Below are 22,172 nucleotides of genomic sequence, written 5' to 3' on the forward strand. Positions count from 1 at the left end.
AATACTTTATACATACACTACTGTGCAAAAGTCTTAAGTCTTAGGCAGTCTGTTTGCAGACTGCTTGTGCATTCAACAATCTCACTAGATTATTATTAAAATTAATGGCAAAATGAATGTTTGGAAATGTAACCTGATATTTCCTACTGACATACTAAAGCAAAAGATATAAATAACTGGCTTAAAACCCTTTTTTGTGAGTGAACATACTAATGTGCCTAAGACTGTACTTTACAAACGATGTTGTTGCTACTTTATAAAGAATGAGCATACAGTCATTCACAGAACTGATTAAAAGACAGTGACACAGCACTCATCTTAACTGCATATCACAGTGATGGACAGAGATACAGTAAAAACATTATGTGTGGTTTTTGTGTTAAATAATGACCCAGATCATGAAATACATTTATTAGCCTTAGAGTAAGGGAAGCTTGGGAAATGAGAGCATCCAAGGAGCGTGTGAATGCAATGGACTTATTTTAAATCTTTTTAATGTTCTTTAATGTTATCCTTTTTAGGCTTTTTTTATTTTATTAATTTATTTTGATAGAAGTATCGATTCAGGCACCAGTACCATTTTAAAAGTATCGAATTGGCACTGGTATCGTATAAAACCCAATCGATACCCAACCCTACTGTATACAGAATTTTATTTCAAGTAACAAAGGTATGTTTTAGTTTAAGGTAATCGTAATAAACACAGGTGAAGCAGGTTCTCTAATGAGATTGAAAAAAGGTGGGTAGGAACTTATTAATTATGAATTGGATGGATGGTGAAAAGTTTGTGTCACCATGGAGCCAAAACAAATGTGCATTTTCCTATCAAACTTTATACTGCATTTTGTAGTTTGTTGTCCTGTTAAGTTTGCTGCTATTTAGTAAGATGTGTATTCTTGTTGCTCTTTACATTACCTTTGCACTGGTGATGGTTCCATAAGGTGCAAACTCTTTCCTTAGATTCTCATCATTAATGCTGTCATCAAGATTTTTTACATAGAGATTAACCCCCTAAAAACAAACAATGCTTGCATCAAAACATATTCCTGAAAAATCAACACACAGTTGACCATATGCAAATCCTTCTCATACCATTAGGAAAAAAATATTGAATTTTGACTGCGTTTTCAGATTTATACTAGTTACCATGCAGTTTAGCATGTGTGTGTACCTGGTAGCGTTGTATGCGTTCCTGCTTTATTTGCTCAAACTTGCGTTTGAGTTCTCCCTGCCGCTCCAATCTTTTCTGTGCTCTGCCCACATACAGGACTCTGCCATTCAGCTCTTTGCCATTCATTTCGGTTACTGCCTATCACAGAGAACAGGAATGATTTTAGTCTCCATATCTACTGACATGTAAAGTACAATGTTTTCTTACCCTCCTGGCGTCTTTGTGGTTTTCAAAGTTGACAAATCCAAAGCCACGAGAGCATCCGCTTTCATCTGTCATTACACAGACACTAAGGGTCTTACCTGTGAACCAGAGCCAGATTTTAAAGCAGAATCAATATTCCTATGCAACAAACTGTAGATCTGAAGTCGAAGATTAAAGCCCCCGGCTGATACTTAAAGTGCATTTGCATATTTCACTTGTATATTCCAAAAAGATATCTTTACAATAAAATCCCCATATAAAACTGCTTACCAAATTCAGAGAAGATGCTCTTGAGTTTCTCACGGTCAATATCTTCACTGAAGTTCTTAATGTACACATTGGTAAACTCCATGGCTTTAGCTCCAAACTCTGCCTCACGTTCCTTACGAGACTTAAAATGCCCTACAAAACTGCAAAGTCCAATTGAAATAAACACTTAAAAAGAAAGCCAAACAAAAACATGTCACTTACAAGGGCAAACCTCAAAGCACAAATTAACAAAATATCAGAAATGATTTTGCATAAAATCAGTTTTCAGCTTTTTTTCTTGAAGTCCCACAATTATCCAACTAAATGTTTGATATATATTCCACATACACCAAGATATCTGTGATATTCCTGTTGTAATTATGACAAAGCTTCTTTTTTTTCAAACTTTTTATTGACAGGCCTATTTTACATTAACATGGTTAAGTAATTTTTTATAATTAATTATGATTCACGTCATAATTTCAGAAGTTGTTCTATATTAAATAACTGCATGTTCTTCAATAAAACAATTTAGACATGATTAAGTTTACACCTTGATTTTGTGTGGTTTTTTTTAGCATTTTGAATAAGATTTGAATTAGATTATATATCTAACTATAGTATTTATTTAAATAATTTTTAAATCATCCTGCAGCAACAAGGGAAGTTTGCACAGATCCTACAGTGTTCCTCAGGCCCCTGGTTGAGAACCACTGGTGTCAATGCTTACACTTTGCGGTCGTTCAGAAGCATGCCGTTCATGGTCTCAATGGCTCTGTTGGCTGCTTCTTGGGTCTCAAAGTGCACAAAACCATAACCCTTTGAGCCATTCTCATCACAAACCACCTAGAACGGAGAATGCAATAGTTACTTTCTATGTAAATTATTATTTCAATGAACTTGGATAAAGCTGCTTTTAAGACATTTTAATAATCATTAAAAGTCACAGTACTGAAAGAGGATGTACCTTACATGACAAGATGTTACCAAAGGCAGAAAAGGTGTCATAGAGAGCCTTGTTGTCAATCGACTCATCCATGTTCTTGATGAAGATGTTTCCCACACCAGACTTTCTCAGACCTGGATCTCGCTGAGACCACATGATCCTGATCGGACGACCCTTGATGACTTCATAGTTCATCGTGTCAAGGGCACATTCCGCTTCAATGTCAAAAAAAAAAAAAGTGCTATAAAATCACAGCTCTTTCTTCAGATTTAAATTAAAAGGATTCTCGGTTCAATTTGCAACACCCTAGTAAGCGTGTGCTCACCATCAGCAGGCTGCTGGTAGTTAATGTAAGCATATCCGAGGGATCTTCGTGTAATGACATCACGGCACACACGGATGGACATGATCTGACCAGCAGGAGAAAACTTCTGGTACAGCAAGGCCTCCGTGACATCAGGATGAAGGTCACCGACATAGAGAGAGGCTAATGGGTATGCTGGTCCACTGCTATTCATCCTTCAGAAGCACTCTGCAAAAGAGCACCTTATGATCAGAGAAACTTGACTAAGAAAAAAAATATATTCATTTTTTTCCCCCACCTTCAAGGACATCTTTACACTTTAACTGACAATTTGCAATACATTGAATGTCCCTCAAACAATTAGCAATACATTTGACTTTTTTAAATTAAAAAAAAACTGTTTTAATACAACTTTTAATTTTAGCAAATGTAATTAGCATTATGACGTTGATATTTATATTTTTTATTGTTAGTTCTTGTTGACCAAATTCAGTTCGCTAAATGTTAACAAATGGAATCTTAAGGCCCGTTCACACAAAGCACGATAACTATAAATATAACGGTAAAGATATAGTTCTAAAAATCGTTCTCAATATTAAAGAATAGCAGAGTCCACACTACAACTATAACGATAAAGGCACAGAGAAACGGTATCGTTGGAATCATTTTATAGTTATCTTTATAGTTATCGTTCTTGGTGTGAACGAGGCTTTACTGTGAAGTGTTACAAAACTGTAATATTGGTAAGTGCACGAATTCTTGTAGCCGATAAAACACTGGAGGAATCTCCTCAAACTCACTTGGATTACATTTTTTAGTTCAGTTAACGTTACTTTTTAAAATTCACTCAAACGCGAAAAAAATACATTATATGATTTGATGCTCCGTGTTCAACTTCATGTGTATATGCGTTATTTATATATTTGAACGACCATATCTGTGAATCGCCAGCAACTGCGGCTGATGGGCAAAAACTAAAAATAAATAAAGGTTTATTATTAAAACATGAACCCCGCTGAGGAAACGTTAGTTATAGTTACCTGGTTTAATGTGGAGCACATAAGCATTTCCTTCGGTGTAACGTTAGCTGCTAGCGGGCTCCACCCCGTTGGGACTGATTTTGAGTCAGTTTGATTATTACCGAGGAACACCTGTCATTTGAACCGCGCTCCCTTGCGTATCAATTAAATCTCATCTGTGAGAACTGCCTTTCCGTGTTGTTCAGCGTAAGAAAATAAATCTTGTGAGCGTCCACTGTATGTCTAGTGATTATTTTATTACTAAACAAGCTAAGTACGATAAAAAAAAAAGAAAAAGAAAAAAGATAAACTACGGGGAACAAGGATGTGTTTACTGATATGTAGTACATTTAATATCCATATGTATTAACCTTAGCCCCTCACTCTGCAGAACACAAGATCCAGGGGGCGTGGTTGGATCCACATCTAGGGGCGGGGTTTATGAATATCTGGATCCAACCACGCCCCCTGGATCTCGGTTCTGCAGTGATCTGATTATTCCACAGTGTTATCATTGCATGGGACATATGTTAACTGCTAAGCCATGAAGATGCATGGATCATTTTAACAGTATATTGATTGACAGTATTCCACACATCGTTAAAACAATAATAGGTAACAAAATAAATAGTTATACATTTATGCCGTCAAATATTAATCGCGATTAATTGCATCCAAAATAAAAGTTTTTTGTTGACATAATATATGTGTACTGTCCATATTTATCATGTATATATAAATACACACACATGCATGTATATATTTAAGAAAAATATGTTACTTTTACATATTAAATATATAATAATATTCATATAAATATATACATGCACATACATGTAAATATTTTCTAAATATATGCGGTATGTGTGTATATTTATATATACATACAAAATATACACAGTACACACACATGTAAACAAAAACTTTTATTTTGGATTTGATTAATCGCGATTTATTAGAAATATAAACATACTAAACACAAAAAATACATAATATACACATAATAACTATATGGAGGGTGAGAAAAACTATTCAAAGGAAGTGCAAATGGGGTGTCAGTGAACAATGTACAGTGATGAAATGTGCAAAGTATGCAACATTATGTAAAATTTCTGTATTTCTCACTTCTTTTTTTCAGAAAGTCAAGAAAAAGCAGGGGCGGCTGGCCAATAGAGGGCGCTAGGGCGCCGCCCCCCCATGAGCATATACCAGACTGCAGTCAAATACATGTAAATACATAAATAAATCATATATAAAATTATCAATATTTGTGTGTTTGAGATAGTAAATGCAGCTAGTATATTTGAAAAATATTATAGAAATTCAAAATGTTTGTTTTTCTACACGTCCCGTCTAGATCTGTACACGTGATCAGCTCTGGGGCGCTGGAGAAAGCGCCCCAGAAAGGCGGGTCTTTGGAGCAGTTTAGCCAATTGCTGATTTTAGATATAAATGTTTGACATAAACTGTAGCCAATCAGCGAGCTAAAATCTAGTCAGCTATGGGCGCTTCGCCTAGCGCCCCAAACTGCGCGCGGCCGCGAGGCGCGAGCAATGGGCGCGAGCCACTACTAAAGTATCGAGTTTATTATGTTTATTTACTGTACATTTTGTGGAACATTTGTTTGAAATCACTCAAAATTGTTGCAGGTAATAGTTGTATTTAATCAGCTAATTAATGACTAAGTATTTTGTTTGAGTTAAATTTCAAATGCAAATAGAAAGTTTGTGCAATATGTTTGTTTTTGTGCAAAAATGCCTCAACCTTTTAATATTGGCATTAAATAATTACTTTTCACAGAGCACTGGTATCCTGGGTGGTTATTAATTATAATAGGATTTTTTTATTTATATAGCCTTTCCAACAAAGTCGCTTTACAATATAGGCCTAGGTTAAGGAATTGAACTAAATAAACCTCAACATCAAAGATAGACATACCAAGGGCAGATATAAATATACAGAGTTCAGTTACAAAGTTAGGTTAAAGATTCAAGCAAGTAACATAAACATTAATAATAAGGTAAAATTTAAAGATTCTGAGCTAAAGAGTAATATTCAGACAAAAAAAAAAGGTTTTGAAGGAGAAAAGGGTGAATGCTTGAGAGACGTCTTGAGCAAAAGCATTCCACAACCTGGGAGCCACAATGCTATAAGACCTGGTGTCCCATGGTTACCAAGGCCAAGCTATTTAAAATAACCGAATATGACAGCCCCACCTAACATAATTTTCACCAGCCGCCACTGAGAAAAAGGCAATTCATATTTCATCTTTCAAAAGACAGTCTTTCATCTTTTCAAAAAGGCAATTGTTAATAATAAGTTAATATTTAATCTTTTTATATTTATTATAATACAATTATATTAAAAGTAACAGGGAAAAACATGAAATAATGGAGTGTACAAATTTTACCAGCAGAATGGATAGGTTACTGAAAATGAAGTGTTGCACACACTTGAGAGTGTGGCACTCTTGTAGTACTAATTAGTAATAAAGTTTCTAAAATTTTCTACATCCTGCTCTCTAAATATAAATTTGTAGGCTACCCACACAAAACATCATGCCATAATCACTCAGGCAAAGTGGCACTGAACAATCTTTTAGGTTCATATGACACTCTCTGACAAATAACATTACAACACATACAAGTTATTAAAAAGATGTATAAAGATAATTTCAGTAGAACAAAATTTAAACATATGAGTGAATGATTATAATAAGCTAATGCCATTTTTGTCACTTTATTAAACCTTTAAATAAAAAATTGGCATTGTCATCATTCTACTGTTAAACCCATTAACAATAAAACCATGCAGGATATCATAAACACAAGAAAAATAATAAATAAATAAATAAATAAATAAATAAATAGTTTTCTAGTTAAATAATACCAAAACATTTGAAGCAAATTATAAGACAAATTAAATTACATTTCGTTGGGGGGTCAATCCAAGTATACGTATGTAGCCAGAAGTTTAGAGCTTTTTAAGGCACTCTTTGTTTTTAATCGTTTTACAGATTGAAATAATATTCTTGCCTGCTATGTTTCGATAGATTTATGTATTTCAGTATTTACATGTTTTCTATTAATAGTTTCACTTAAACATGAATATCTTCATTCTTCATTGACTAGATCATGACCTAGATTTAGCCAAGGTCTTTTGTAAAACCAAAAGTTTATTTAAAACATCTTCTGTGGCGCTAAAGAAAAAACTAACTAGGTTTGGACTTCATAAAAGGTGGCCCAAACTTTCAAACAAACAAAAAAAAAAAAAAAATGATTTGGTCACGAGTTGTAGTTTTACTGCTCAGCAGCTGCGCGTTGATTGGTGGCATGACCGTGACGAGTCCCATGACGTCAGCGGGCCTGAAGGAGGAAGTAAGACAATCAACAACTGAACACGGAACAGCGATAGACCTTATCAGTAGTGTCTAGAAACAAACAGATTCGGAGTGATTTTTTTTTTTTTTTTAGTTTCGCTTAATATAAAACAATATGTCCGTATTCGGCAAACTGTTTGGCGGTGGGGGGAAAGGAGGCAAAGGCCCGAGCCCACAAGAAGCCATCCAGAAACTCCGTGAGACAGAAGAGATGTTAACCAAGAAACAAGAGTACTTAGAGCAGAAGATTAATGCGGAACTGTTAACAGCAAAGAAAAACGGCACAAAAAACAAACGAGGTATGTATGCACTATTTCCATGTGATCTGGATCATATGAGTGTTCTATAACTTTTAAAAGAAAGCTTCTCTCGTGTTTTCCTTCTCTCGCCCACCTGTCGTCGATTTCAGTTTCATTGATGTTGGTTGGGTAGCTACACCCATGCGACACTTGCCTTAAACTGGACGAAAATCGAAACTATCAAGTCACTTTATTAATAATACTTATATTGGGTAGAATAGCATGGCTACGAACATTAAAATCCTCGCTGTCAATGAACGAAATTCAAGAGTTGGGTTTAATGAAGGATTGACGTTCTTATCACTTAACTTAGTTACTTATGATTAGTGTCATGTGGTGTGTTGTGAAATAACAGCCATTGACTTAATCTAGTGCTTTGTTTACCATAATTAAACATCCCACATGCTGGGAATCTCTTGAGAATATATATATATATATATATATATATATATATATATATATATATATATATATATATTAGTAAAGTAATTTTCTGTATGTATGTTGTCCAATTTTTTAGCTGCTTTACAGGCCTTGAAAAGAAAGAAGCGATATGAGAAGCAACTGGCTCAGATAGATGGCACTCTCTCCACTATTGAGTTCCAGCGGGAAGCATTGGAGAATGCTAATACAAACACAGAAGTGCTTAAAAATATGGGCTTTGCAGCCAAGGCCATGAAGACAGCCCATGAAAATATGTAAGATACCGGAGTAAAATTTCCTATTGAATCTGTATCACAGAATACAGTTAGTGATATATAGATAAGTGTCTATTTGATGTTTTTTTTATTATTGTTTCAGGGATATTGACAAAGTGGACGACCTCATGCAGGACATCACAGAGCAGCAGGAGTTGGCACAGGAGATTTCCGATGCCATTTCAAGGCCTGTAGGTTTTGGAGAAGACTATGATGAGGTGTGTTGGGTCAAAGGGAGTGAACTTGTGAGATGTTTGATGCACACTGAAGAGCATTTAAAAAAAATGTATCCACTTCAGGAAAATTTTACATTTTTAAAAAAATCTGATATTTTCAGTATGGTTTACAAAGTTCCTCAACAGAACTTGTTAGGAATCTTAAATCTTGTTGAGAACATGATTCATCAGGTTTTACACAAACACACAGAGTTCACAGCTCAAGTGCTGCTGATGTTAAATTAAAATGAAGATGAACCAAAATCTTAGGAAATCAGATTTTAAGTTCAACATTAACAAGAACAGTACAAATAAACAAATTTTCCTCAATTGGACTTATATTTTTAGAGCATAATAAATGCATTTTACTTAGACTCACATTGGCGTTTGCTGCAACATTCTCTTCTAATGCAGTTTTTTACAAATGTTGACCGAACAATGTGATTCTTGCCCTTTCTAGGATGAGCTCTTAGCTGAATTGGAGGAGTTGGAACAGGAGGAGCTGGACAAGAACCTGCTGGAGATCAGTGGCACTGAGGATGTCCCTCTGCCCAGTGTGCCTTCAAACCCATTACCCAAGAAATCTGCTGGTTTGTTTCCTGCTGTTCACATAATACCAACAAAAATCCAAATCTTTTTTTATCTCGCAAACTACTTTCAAGAGTTTACATATGAGATAATACATGTAAAATTTGACTTTGGTAGGTTAAAAAAAAATGGATTATCAATGTAATGGTCTTTAACACTAGTATAAAATTTCCCCTGTGGCTTAAACCTTATAACCATTTGTCTTTGTGTTTCTCCAGCCCCCAAAAAGAGAGTAGAGGAGGATGAGGATGACATGGAAGATCTCAAGGCATGGGCCATGTGAATGTACCCAATCTGACAGACTCCCATTGCTCATCGTGGTTGGCCTTTGCAGGCAAACCTGGGAACCTTCAGAGGGTTTACACTACAAAACAAATTTTACCATTGCTCTTGCAGTGTGGCTAAAACAAGCCCAGAACAACAAGAGTTACAAACGAAAATGGATATGAAGCAGATTAATCGGACAATAAAATCTGATGACATAATATATGAAGTGACCCTTAATGTTTGGCTATGGTTATTTAGGTAATGAATTGGTGTTTCTAATTTTTCCTCTTTTTATAGAAGTGTTTTTTTGTTTTTTACCTCTCTACTATTCATAAACCGTTTTATTTTGTCATGGAGATTTGCATGTTTGCCAATACAGTTTTTATGTATATGGCCAACACACTCTCATCTCATCTGATATATATGAAATATATTTGGTACTGTTGTTTGCTTCTATCTTTGATCTCAATGTGTTCTGTTTCATTAATGTTATTCAAACACTTCCAATAGCATAAACTTTTTTTTAGTTTGTTGACAGTGACATAACGGTTTGGTAAGAAATTTAAATAACTGATGTTAGCTTCATTTTATATATATATATATATCTATCTATATCTATCTGACTGTCCATCAGGTTTTACTCGGTGCATCCAAATAGTTACAGAAAATTACCTAATTTATAACAAATATTAACCTATTGTGCTCTTTTCAGTCTTTATTCATTGATGTGCTGAGGTTTTATCTGACAGTAGATGTTTGTAATTATATAAAATAAACTATACCATATTTTTTCCCCTCTCATATGGGAGCATATACTTTTTTGAAATGCAAAAATGCTGTATCTATTCAGGTTGAGGTGTATGTGTACATTTGTATTTTTTTTTTTTAAATGCAGATGGCTTTTATTTGAGAGATCATTAAACTTTTGGATTCCTTTTCTTCCTTTTCTCTGGTGTTAGTCTTTCTGCAGTATCCAACTTTCAACAAGTTCTTGTTGAAGTTAAATAAAACAATAACTTATGTGCACTGAAAAGCATATAATGCTTTATGTGCCTTAATGAATGGCATGCTGATGCAGTTTTAATGACATGTCTATTAAATGACTGAAATGCCTCATGGTTAGGTTTATGAGAAGAGTGAGGCATGGTGTTTGTACTGCATGCAGTTGCTGTTGAAATATGGCAAATAGTCTTAGTGTTTATACTTGACTAACTGGGGCCCAGGTCAGGAAACAGACAGACTGGCTAAACCGACCGTCTGCTAGCTGCCTCACGTCACAGAGGTCAGTTAATTCTCAGCACATAGAGACTCTTTCACCTAGATATCACACTATAGAGACTGTGTCTGTTCCCCGAACTAGAAAATACAAAAAATGTCCAAACCAAGTTAAGATTAACAATTTAATTGAGATTCAACAAATAAAAAACAGAAGCAGTATGGATAAACAAATGATAAAGCTTGGCTTATTGAATATCAGATCCCATTCTACGAAAACAGTTTTTGTAAATAATATGATCGCTGATCATAATATAGATGTACTCTGTTTGACAGAAACCTGGCTAAAACCTGATGATTACATTATTTCAAATGAGTCCACCCCCCAAGATCACTGTTATAAACATGAGCCGCGTCTAAAAGGCAAAGGTGGAGGTGTTACTTCAATTTATAACAATGTTTTCAGGATTTCTCAGAGGGCAGGCTTTAAGTATAACTCGTTTGAAGTAATGGTGCTTCATTTAACATTATCCAGAGAAACAAATGTTAATGATAAATCCCCTGTTATGTTTGTACTGGCTACTGCATACAGGCCACCAGGGCACCATACAGACTTTATTAAAGAGCTTGGTGATTTTACATCCGAGTTAGTTCTGGCTGCAGATAAAGTTTTAATAGTTGGTGATTTTAATATCCATGTTGATAATAAAAAAGATGCATTGGGATCAGCATTTATAGACATTCTGAACTCTATTGGTGTTAGACAACACGTTTCAGGACCTACTCATTGTCGAAATCATACTCTAGATTTAATACTGTCACATGGAATTGATGTTGATAGTGTTGAAATTATTCAGCCAAGTGATGATATCTCAGATCATTATTTAGTTCTGTGCAAACTTCACATAGCCAAAATTGTAAATTCTACTTCTTGTTACAAGTATGGAAGAACCATCACTTCTACCACAAAAGACTGCTTTTTAAGTTATCTTCCTGATGTATCCAAATTCCTTAGCATATCCAAAACCTCAGAACAACTTGATGATGTAACAAAAACTATGGACTCTCTCTTTTCTAGCACTTTAAATAAAGTTGCTCCTTTACGCTTAAAGGAACACTCCGACTTTTTGGGACTTTAGCTTATTCACAGTATCCCCCAGAGTTAGATAAGTCCATACATACCTTTTTTATTTCTGTGCGTTCTGTAAGTGTTATTTGACGCACCCACAGCTAGCCTAGTTTAGCACAAAGACTGGATGTTAATGGATACTGGTAGCATAGTAATCCCAATAAGTGACAAAATAATGCAAACATTTTCCTATTTACATGTTGTGATCTGTATAGTCACAGCGTGTACAAATAACAAGGCTATATGAGACAGAGACCATTTTTAATCGTATAAATACTGGGAACTATATTCTCACTAGGCGTAGGAGCACAGCTAACGTTACTTGGGCGGAGTGGCTACTGCGGCGGAGTGATTAGCACAGCACACGAGACGCGCAGTGGTGAGGAGAAGAGAGTTCGCTCAGAGTTGGAGTAATAGAGCCAGCAATTACTAGATAGTAAATTTATAGTGTACAATCATGGGTGTTCGCTGTATTGTAAAGAACTGCAACAATAAACAGGGGAGACCAGGTATTACTATGATGTTTCATAGAATTCCAACCACAAACGCTCATAAACGACATAGATCCAAACACACCTGTAAACACCATCACGAAGTATTTCGTTTGCTCTGAACATTTTACTGTAGACGACTATTTTGAAAAAATGCAAGTTGCCACACGGACCATGAAACGTGTGCTAAAGGATACAGCCATCCCATCGATAATAAAAACAGGACAAATTGGATCACCTGTTGCTGCGGTAAGTGTTCCGTTATGTTTTGAGATGACTAACATTAGCCATACTGTAACAGTGCCATGCTAATGTAATATAACCTTAGTAGTGACACTATTACGTGAATAGGGGGTCCGTGTATCAGTGTATCCCCTTTATTGTTATTATTGTGACACACTGTGTGCAATGGCTATACTACAATTTCATTGAACTATGAATGATCATTATAACAAGATCACTTACTTGGTGGACAGCTGACCATTAGGTTCACTCGGCATGGGGCGTTTCTTCCAGTTGATCTTGTCACAATGGGGAAAAAAAGACAACTGCCGGGTGTATTAGGGCAGAGAAATCTTCCGTGGTAGTGACGCAAATATTTTGAATGTCATCAAGCCTTGACATTGATGGCAATACCCGGTCCAATTCATTACAACAAAGGCACTCGGTTTCTGTCGGCATAGGTTGGCATGTTCCACATTTACACCACCAGTCCGTGTTCGTTCTGATTCTCCCTTCGTCTTACAGCTTCCAAAGTTTGTAACTCCTCGTCTGTGTATTCTGGCTCAAAACTATATGGTTCTGGATCTTGGTTTGATACACAGTAAAATTCCTCAAAGTCAGCCATGATCACGAGTCACGTCAAGCTAGTTAGTCACGTTTGTTTTGTTTACGGTCTCGTGTGCTGCGCTAATCACTCCGCCCAAGTAACGTTAGCTGTGCTCCTACGCCTAGTGAGAATATAGTTCCCAGTATTTATACGATTAAAAATGGTCTCTGTCTCATATCGCCTTGTTATTTGTACACGCTGTGACTATACAGATCACAACATGTAAATAGGAAAATGTTTGCATTATTTTGTCACTTATTGGGATTACTATGCTACCAGTATCCATTTACATCCAGTCTTTGTGCTAAGCTAGGCTAGCGGTGTATGCGTCAAATAACACTTACAGAACGCACAGAAATGAAAAAGGTATGTATGGACTTATCTAACTCTGGGGGATACTGTGAATAAGCTAAAGTCCCAAAAAGTCGGAGTGTTCCTTTAAGGAAGGTTAAGGAAAACAGTTTGACACCATGGTATAATGAGCATACTCGCACCCTAAAAAGAGCAGCCCAAAAAATGGAGCGCAGCTGGTGGAAAACAAAACTATAGGTATTTCGTATTGCTTGGCGGGAAAGTAACACATCCTACAGAAAAGCATTAAAAACTGCTAGATCCGATTACTTTTCTTCTCTTTTAGAAGAAAACAAACATAACCCCAGGTATTTATTCAATACAGTGGCTAAATTAATGAAAAATAATGCCTCAACAAGTGTTGACATTTCCCAACACCACAGCAGTAATGACTTTATGAACTACTTTACTTCTAAAATCGATACTATTAGAGATAAAATTGCAACCATTCAGATGTCAGCTACAGTATCACATCAGACAGTGCACTATAGACCCCCTGAAGAACAGTTCCACTCATTCTCTACCATAGGAGAGGAAGAATTGTATAAACTTGTTAAATCATCTAAACCAACAACATGTATGGTAGACCCTATACCATCTAAGCTCCTAAAAGAGGTGCTTCCAGAAGTCATAGATCCTCTTCTGACTATTATTAATTCCTCATTGTCATTAGGATATGTCCCCAAAACCTTCAAACTGGCTGTTATTCAGCTTCTCATCAAAAAACCACAACTTGACCCCAAAGAACTAGTTAATTATAGACCAATCTCGAATCTCCCTTTTCTGTCCAAGATACTAGAAAAGGTGGTATCCTCACAATTATATTCCTTCTTAGAGAAAAATGGTATATGTGAGGATTTCCAGTCAGGATTTAGACCGTATCATAGTACTGAGACTGCTCTCCTTAGAGTTACAAATGATCTGCTCTTATCATCTGATCGTGGGTGTATCTCTCTAATGGTTTTATTTGATCTTAGTGCTGCGTTTGACACAATTGACCACAATATTCTTTTGCATAGACTTGAACACTTTGTTGGCATCAGTGGAAGTGCATTAGCATGGTTTAAATCATACTTATATGACCGCCATCAGTTCGTAGCAGTGAATGAAGATGTATCCTATCGATCACAAGTGCAGTATGGAGTACCTCAAGGCTCAGTACTAGGGCCGCTACTCTTCACGCTTTATATGTAACCCTTGGGAGATATCATCAGGAAACATGGTGTTAGCTTTCACTGTTATGCTGATGATACTCAGCTCTATATTTCTTTGCGGCCCGGTGAAACACACCAATTTGAAAAACTAATGGAATGCATAGTAGATATAAAAAACTGGATGACGAGTAATTTCTTACTGCTAAATTCTGAAAAAACAGAGGTGTTAATTATAGGACCTAAAAACTCCGCTTGTAATAACCTAGAACACTGTCTAAGACTTGATGGTTGCTCTGTCAATTCTTCGTCATCAGTTAGGAACCTAGGTGTGCTATTTGATCGCAATCTTTCCTTAGAAAGCCACGTTTCTTGCATTTGTAAAACTGCATTTTTCCATCTCAAAAATATATCTAAATTACGGCCTATGCTCTCAATGTCAAATGCAGAAATGTTAATCCATGCATATATGACCTCAAGGTTAGATTATTGTAATGCTTTATTGGGTGGTTGTTCTGCACGCTTAGTAAACAAACTACAGCAGCAAGAGTTCTTACTAGAACCAGGAAGTATGACCATATTAGCCCGGTCCTGTCAACACTGCACTGGCTCCCTATCAAACATCGTATAGATTTTAAAATATTGCTTATTACTTATAAAGCCCTGAATGGTTTAGCACCTCAGTATTTGAATGAGCTCCTTTTACATTATAATCCTCTATGTCCGCTACGTTCTCAAAACTCAGGCAATTTGATAATACCTAGAATATCAAAATCAACTGCGGGCGGCAGATCCTTTTCCTATTTGGTGCCTAAACTCTGGAATAACCTACCTAACATTGTTCGGGAGGCAGACACACTCTTGCAGTTTAAATCTAGATTAAAGACCCATCTCTTTAACCTGGCTTACACATAACATACTAATATGCTTTTAATATCCAAATCCGTTAAAGGATTTTTAGGCTGCATTAATTAGGTAAACCGGAACCGGAAACACTTCCCATAACACCCTATGTACTTGCTACATCATTAGAAAAATGGCATCTACGCTAATATTTGTCTGCTTCTCTCTTGTTCCGAGGTCACCGTGGCCACCAGATCCAGTCTGTGTCCAGATCAGAGGGTCACTGCAGTCACCCGGATCCAGTACGTATCCAGACCAGATGGTGGATCAGCACCTAGAAAGGACCTCTACATCCCTGAAAGACAGCGGAGATCAGGACAACTAGAGCCCCAGATACAGATCCCCTGTAAAGACCTTGTCTCAGAGGAGCACCAGGACAAGACCACAGGAAACAGATGATTCTTCTGCACAATCTGACTTTGCTGCAGCCTGGAATTGAACTACTGGTTTCGTCTGGTCAGAGGAGAACTGGCCCCCCAACTGAGCCTGGTTTCTCCCAAGGTTTTTTTCTCCATTCTGTCACCGATGGAGTTTCGGTTCCTTTCCGGTGTCGCCTCTGGCTTGCTTAGTTGGGGTCACTTCATCTACAGCGATATCGTTGACTTGATTGCAAATAAATGCACAGACACTATTTAACTGAACAGAGATGACATAACTGAATTCAATGATGAACTGCCTTTAACTATCATTTTGCATTATTGACACTGTTTTCCTAATGAATGTTGTTCAGTTGCTTTGACGCAATGTATTTTGTTTAAAGCGCTACATAAATAAAGGTGACTTTGACTTTTGCTCATTTCACTCTTCTTGCCCGTGTTTTCGTTGGCAAGTACCTTTTGTTCTTTGTTTTACATTCATGTTGGTAAGGGTGGAATTACTGATTTTCAATAAAGCATTCGGCCGTTTGGCTCTTGAAAAAAAAATCTTGCTAATTTGATTAATAATTCGTGTTTGGAGTCGTAGTGTTCTACGTGCATGTCTGGAAGAAGCAAAACAACCGTAATGATTATAACTATAAATCTAAATTGGAACATAAATCTCGTATTCGATTGAAACCATAGACAGTAAAAGAAAATTGAAACCATACAGCACCACTGTCACAAGTAAAGTCGCGTACTGATGTCGTCATTATGATGTAATCATTTGCGCGCTGAGCTGATGCAAGACTGGATGGGGCGAGAGCAGTAGTGTTTTAGCTGTGTCTACGATATTGAACAGGACGAGAAACAGCGATATTTGAGTCAATCATCATGTCAGAAGACGAGGTATTGTGGTGGTCTATTTCTATGTATTGTTATTATTCACAGTTGAGGGAATACACTCAATCATGTTGTGCTTTTTGGCTTAGATTGTGAGAGCAGTTTCAGTGTAAGTTAGCGTGCTGTAGACTGCATTCACAACCGTGTTTTTCATGACTTATTTCTGCATGTATAGAATTAAAATAAATAAATAAATAAACAACACTCAACGTTGCTTGAGTAACGTTGTAAAAAAAGTTACGCGTCGTATTATTTCCTTCCTGCACAGTGAGGCATGTTTGAGCAAATTAACTTCGTGCGATATGTGTCCTCAGATTTTATTCGACCCCTCCACAACAAAGAAAAAGAAGAAGAAGAAGAAGCCCTTTATGCTCGACGAGGATGGAGAAGGAGAGGAGGCTCAACAGACTGAACAGAAGGAAGCTGAGCCTGAAGCAGCAGAGGAGCGAGAACTGGACCCTGAAGATGATGAAGTCAAGAAAAAGGGTGAGAGGATGCAATTATGACCAACAGTGATGAGGTTTGCTCTTCTCTTTTACATCTGGGCCTTGGGTGAAGTCAAATGTTTCTCAACAATTGTATTTAAACCACAACCTTGAAAATGGTTTGTGTACAGTGCTGTTTCAGGATTGTACTTCTGGTCATTTTTGAAACTGCGTGACCCTCATCTATCTTCACAGAGCCTTCGGATGATTTAGATGATCTGAACTTCTTTAACCAGAAAAAGAAGAAAAAGAAACCGAAGAAGGTGTTTGAAAATGACATTGAGGAGGGCATGAAGGTAATTGTTAATGAGGAAACTGCCAAGGAATGATGCTGCTATGTAACCATTTATTGAATGATTTATCCATTCACATCATTATTTAAAAGTTGATGTAATCTTCAAAAACATATTTTCTTGTTCAAGAAGGCGTTTGACTTCTATGTCACAACAGGGCGAAAAGATGATCAAAAGTTCCATTTCATGTCTACATTAATTGTGTGCTGCATTACTAAGCATTATTAATATTTAAAGAAATTGCACCCACTTTATATTGTTTAACTACTAATAACTTTAACTACTGTGTACTAACATTTATATTAATCATGAAACATTGCACTTACCATGTGTAGATGTGTTTTTACATTATATTATTTAAAGAATTCCTGTATGCAATTACATCTGTACCTAGTTTCTGTAGTTCATTTATAATTACACTGTGATCTACACCTACCTCTCAACCCACAAGTAAACCTAACCATACCGCCAAACCGGTCTCTAACTTTTAATCGTGTCTTACATCAGAAGTGTTTTGTTATGCAACATTAAGTACCTGACAGTGATCTTTTTTGACATAAGTACATAGTTAGTCACCTCATATAAAGTGGGTTCATTACATTTTCTGGTATTTTTTGTTTTAGCCGTCTGGTATAATGATTCCTAATGTTACATCCATTGTGCTTATTTTCTTGTATTGGGTGGTTCTTCTAAAGGCTGTTGACTCTTTTCATTTTATTGGTGACCAGGAGCTGAAAATTGAGGGAGAGCAGCAGGAAATGGAGGAAGATGACTTGGATCTGATGCTTCCAGCTAAAAAAAAGAAACAAAAAAAAGTGGAATTCGCTGAGGAAAGTGACACTGTGGAAAAGGATGATGGTATGAAGACACACTTAATTTAATAAGTGTGCTGCATAATTATATTTATTTGTTTATAGAATAATAAAAGGCAGAAGTTAAGGGAATAAGTGTGTATAACAAGCTTTCAGTTAGCAAGAGCTGCCATTCACATCAGTCTCAAAACTGGCTTTAAAAAGTTTTTATTTAATTATGCAGCTCAGTTACATCTTGCGCTTTTACAAGAATCAGTCACCCTTCTACATGTTCTGTTCCATATGTCTGCAAAAAAATCAAGTCTGTGTTACTTTATCAAATCTATAATTTTCTGAAAAGAATAATTTCATTATTTTTTTCTTTTTCAAGGTATTTAATGCACTACAAATGCACTGTTTTAAAGTTGACCTAATATGCCCCTTTCTACATTATGTACTGTAAGTCCCCAGAATGTGTCTGTGAAGTTTCAGCTCAAAACATCCCACAAATCATTTAGTATATAATTTTAAAACACCTGTTTTGAGAGGAAGCAGACATACACTGTTTTGTACATGTATCTTTAAATGCAAATGAGCTGCTGCTCCCCGTCCCCTTTTCCAGAGTTGTTTTTTGATTGTGTGAATCTTCACCTATATTTTACTCCAGTTGTCGAGGATGATAAAAGCACAGATGGCATCACGTTCAGTTCACAGTCGGGCCCAGCATGGGCCGGTTCAGAGAGAGATTACACCTACGATGAGGTAGGATGAGTAATCCTTCTTGTTCCTCACACATATGATGAGTTACTTCTACCCCACGCTTGTGACATAGTTTTCCTTCATTTGTCATTATTTACATGTCTGCGTCTTAACAGTTGTTGAGCCGGGTGTTTAACATCATGAGAGAGAAGAACCCTGATATGGTGGCAGGGGAGAAGAGGAAGTTTGTGATGAAGCCGCCTCAAGTGGTCCGAGTTGGGACAAAGAAAACCTCTTTTGTCAACTTCACTGACATCTGCAAACTGTGAGTATAAACATTTAGTATCCGTGTCTGCTGTATTTTCTTAAAAATAATACGACAGATGATACATGGCTCAACCATAAGGCTTTTGTTTTTGGTCCTTCCAACTTATTCAAAAATACATTAAAGCATTGAAATGCAAAAAATTCATACATACGATGATGATGCAAACATGGACAAAATAAAAAATATCAGAGTGATAGAACTGTCCTAATATAATAAAGTAAATCCTAAAATAATAAAATTACCATCTGCCTAACATATGTCTGCTAAATCAAAATCAGGTGCAACAAAATGCAAAAAAAAAGACCCCTTCATTATGTTTGTGTCAAGACATAGAGAAGTCTCTTAAAATATTTTATATAAAATATTGAATGTTTTTTTTATAGCAAGACATGCTTAGGTCAGATTGTAATTTGTATTTATTAATAATTTAAGCATTTTTATTTAATAATAAATACAAAAATTATATAACATTGAATATGCATAAATTACAATATAAATATGATTCATGATATTTGTAAAATATTTGTACTTTTGAAAAATATATTTAAATTCTGATTCTGATTCTAATTCTGATTAAAGTGTATACAATCACACATGTGGGGTGGGAAGATATACATTTTTCCTTTTCTTTAACATGTGACCAGTGATTCTAGTTCATTGGTATAATTTTGTCTAATAATCTTTTAAAATGTAAATTTTTTTCATCTTCAGGTTGCATCGACAGCCCAAACATCTTTTGGCGTTCCTATTAGCTGAGTTAGGAACATGGTGAGCTTTTAATTGCATTTCCAGTATTCAATCTAATGTGAAAAGGTGATTTCTTCTATAACGCAAGTATTGCCTTCATGCTTCTAGTGGATCCATAGATGGAAATAACCAGCTTGTAATCAAGGGACGCTTTCAACAGAAACAAATAGAGAACGTCTTGAGAAGATATATAAGTAAGTCAAATATTTTATTATCTCACCCTCATGTGCAAATGAGTCACGGCACATAGGTCTTCCTGTGTGATTTGTGCTTTTGTAATCTTGGTTATTGCACTAATAATTGTGCAGCCCTAGTTTCATGTAAAAAAAAAAACAAAAAAAATATAGTGACCTCTATTCTAATGTAGTACATGTAGAATGGAAGTGTTTAGTTCAGTTCACTCACTTTTTTTGGTTTACAGGAGAAAAACTCAGTATTTACTGTTTATATTACTCATTTGACAAGCCATTTTCTGTTTGCTTTTCACAGAGGAATATGTGACTTGTCACACCTGCCGCTCACCGGATACAATTCTGCAGAAGGACACACGGCTCTACTTCCTGCAGTGTGAAACCTGTCACTCACGCTGCTCTGTAGCCAGCATCAAGACCGGCTTCCAGGCCGTCACCGGCAAAAGAGCCCAGCTTCGAGCCAAAGCCAACTAATACAAGCTCCCTGTTCTGGCCTCCCAGGCTGATGCTCTGCTCCTCTGGCTGACGGCGGTCTTCACTGCTCTCCTCTGAAGCCCAGTGACCCAAGGCTTGGAGTGAACTCTGGAGGGTTTTGAGTGTAATCTCTATTAATAAATCTGACCTTGAAGCTAGAGGGCTTGTGAACAGAAAGCCTCTGATTTGCTTGTCTTACTTTACCTCCTTCCTCCAGACATATTATATATTTTGTGCATTTAGCATATCTGATAACCATAGCATATTTCTGTCTATTTGGTGAATTTTTACTCTGAGCAGTATTTGTTTTTTTTTTTAGAGAAAAAGGTAATATTACTGGATGGAAACCAGAAATAGACAAACATCTTCCATGCTTTTTGAAAATGAACCACAGCTTTTTATATCAGACTTTGATTTGTCAAAGTAAAACAGAATCTCCAGATCTCAAAATATGTTTTTATGGGACAGTCGTTTCATAATGTTCAGATTGGATCCAAGCGAGTGTTTGGTGATCCAGAGGTCCAGTAGAAGTGACTTTAAATCTCTCCTGAACACTAGAATACAAGATCACTGATCTTATGTAACTCCTCAGACAAATTCAGATTGCGTTGTTTTCTTCAGTAGAGCATTGAACAGCCGAGGTTAGGGCATGTTTGCAGTGCTTTGATTGAAATATTTGTTGGCATATTTGAATTAGAATTTTTTTTTTTAATAAAAAATTTTTGTGCACTTGTTTCTTGTTTATTGGTGCATACTAATGTTTGGGTCTTTAGGGGTTTTATTAGCAGCAAGGGCACATTAAATAGATAAATGTGGCAGTAAAGACAGTCAATTTCTATCTAAATTAAATGTTGTTCTTTTAAACATGCTGTTTATCCTGAAAAAAAAAATTGGTTTCCACAAAAAAATATTAATCATTGATAATAATTAGTCTATCTCATGCAGCAAATCAGCATATTGGAATGATTTTTGATAGATCATGTGACACTTAAGAGTGGAGTAATTTCAGTAAAATTCAGCCTTGCATCAAAAGAGTGTATTACATTAAACAGAAAATAATTTTTAATTGTAATATATTTTTTGAAACATTGATGAAAATAACATTTCTTTGTTTTTTTTATAAAAACATCTAAAATATATTTATATATATTATTGGTCTCAAACCCTGATCATTCAAAAGATCTTTCACTTTGTGAGGCTGATGTAGCTTTAATGAGTAATATCTAATTCAGTAAAGGTTTGTTTTTCTTTTAAAAATGACTGCTAGTATTTACTTGTTTTATTTATTTATTTTTATTCTGTGGCCTTCCTTATGTTTTGTTTTTGTAATCTCAGTAGACTGAAATAGCATTAGGTGTATTACTCAACTGTCCCAAAGTAAAGCTGCCACACCTTACTTACCTCACTCATGAATGTGGTTCACTGATTTTAATTGGCCTCTAACCCGCAACATTTTTAATCTATGCTGTATTTCTGCAGGAAATGTGTCACTTATAC

General features: G+C 35.9%; 3 protein-coding genes across 5 annotated transcripts in view; 2 read left to right on the top strand and 1 right to left on the bottom strand.

Moving 5' to 3' along the window:
* Nucleotides 1-4,044, bottom strand: part of LOC132115418 (embryonic polyadenylate-binding protein B-like) — a 138,679-nt gene extending 134,635 nt beyond the window's left edge. The window contains exons 1-8 of one of the 3 annotated variants that reach the window (XM_059523891.1): nucleotides 3,915-4,044; nucleotides 2,896-3,102; nucleotides 2,592-2,785; nucleotides 2,355-2,470; nucleotides 1,646-1,785; nucleotides 1,379-1,473; nucleotides 1,172-1,309; nucleotides 916-1,011 (exon numbers count right to left, since the gene is read on the bottom strand). In XM_059523891.1, coding sequence (XP_059379874.1) covers nucleotides 916-1,011; nucleotides 1,172-1,309; nucleotides 1,379-1,473; nucleotides 1,646-1,785; nucleotides 2,355-2,470; nucleotides 2,592-2,785; nucleotides 2,896-3,088 — 972 coding nt within the window. In that variant the 5' untranslated portion in view covers nucleotides 3,089-3,102; nucleotides 3,915-4,044. Of the gene's footprint in view, nucleotides 1-915; nucleotides 1,012-1,171; nucleotides 1,310-1,378; nucleotides 1,474-1,645; nucleotides 1,786-2,354; nucleotides 2,471-2,591; nucleotides 2,786-2,895; nucleotides 3,103-3,589; nucleotides 3,855-3,914 lie in introns of those variants that run through there. The other 2 variants (XM_059523889.1, XM_059523890.1) reach the window with 2 other exon arrangements.
* Nucleotides 4,045-7,239: 3,195 nt separating this feature from the next.
* chmp4bb (charged multivesicular body protein 4Bb) lies at nucleotides 7,240-9,861 on the top strand. Its single transcript, XM_059523892.1, has 5 exons — nucleotides 7,240-7,571; nucleotides 8,092-8,269; nucleotides 8,373-8,487; nucleotides 8,945-9,074; nucleotides 9,291-9,861. The coding sequence occupies exons 1-5, from the start codon at nucleotides 7,388-7,390 to the stop codon at nucleotides 9,353-9,355; spliced, it is 672 nt and encodes a 223-aa protein (XP_059379875.1). The 5' UTR covers nucleotides 7,240-7,387; the 3' UTR covers nucleotides 9,356-9,861.
* Nucleotides 9,862-16,517: 6,656 nt separating this feature from the next.
* LOC132115421 (eukaryotic translation initiation factor 2 subunit 2-like) lies at nucleotides 16,518-21,404 on the top strand. The gene is made up of 9 exons (XM_059523893.1): nucleotides 16,518-16,673; nucleotides 16,982-17,153; nucleotides 17,348-17,448; nucleotides 18,174-18,303; nucleotides 18,904-18,998; nucleotides 19,112-19,260; nucleotides 19,975-20,031; nucleotides 20,119-20,204; nucleotides 20,500-21,404. Exons 1-9 carry the CDS (start codon nucleotides 16,659-16,661, stop codon nucleotides 20,673-20,675), a joined length of 981 nt encoding a protein of 326 aa, XP_059379876.1. The 5' UTR covers nucleotides 16,518-16,658; the 3' UTR covers nucleotides 20,676-21,404.
* Nucleotides 21,405-22,172: the final 768 nt, after the last annotated feature.

The sequence above is a fragment of the Carassius carassius genome, chromosome 34 (assembly GCF_963082965.1).
Source record: "Carassius carassius chromosome 34, fCarCar2.1, whole genome shotgun sequence".
In the NCBI taxonomy this organism is placed as follows: domain Eukaryota; kingdom Metazoa; phylum Chordata; class Actinopteri; order Cypriniformes; family Cyprinidae; genus Carassius; species Carassius carassius.

What these genes read in the sequence shown, in the direction of transcription:
- chmp4bb (XM_059523892.1), top strand. Translation starts at nt 7,388, where the DNA reads ATGTCCGTATTCGGCAAACTGTTTGGCGGTGGGGGGAAAGGAGGCAAA. An exon ending in CGGCACAAAAAACAAACGAG is followed by an intron (nt 7,572 to 8,091) that starts GTATGTATGCAC and finishes CCAATTTTTTAG; the next exon opens with CTGCTTTACAGGCCTTGAAA. An exon ending in ATTACCCAAGAAATCTGCTG is followed by an intron (nt 9,075 to 9,290) that starts GTTTGTTTCCTG and finishes GTGTTTCTCCAG; the next exon opens with CCCCCAAAAAGAGAGTAGAG.
- LOC132115421 (XM_059523893.1), top strand. An exon ending in CACTGTGGAAAAGGATGATG is followed by an intron (nt 18,304 to 18,903) that starts GTATGAAGACAC and finishes ATTTTACTCCAG; the next exon opens with TTGTCGAGGATGATAAAAGC. An exon ending in CGTCTTGAGAAGATATATAA is followed by an intron (nt 20,205 to 20,499) that starts GTAAGTCAAATA and finishes TGCTTTTCACAG; the next exon opens with AGGAATATGTGACTTGTCAC.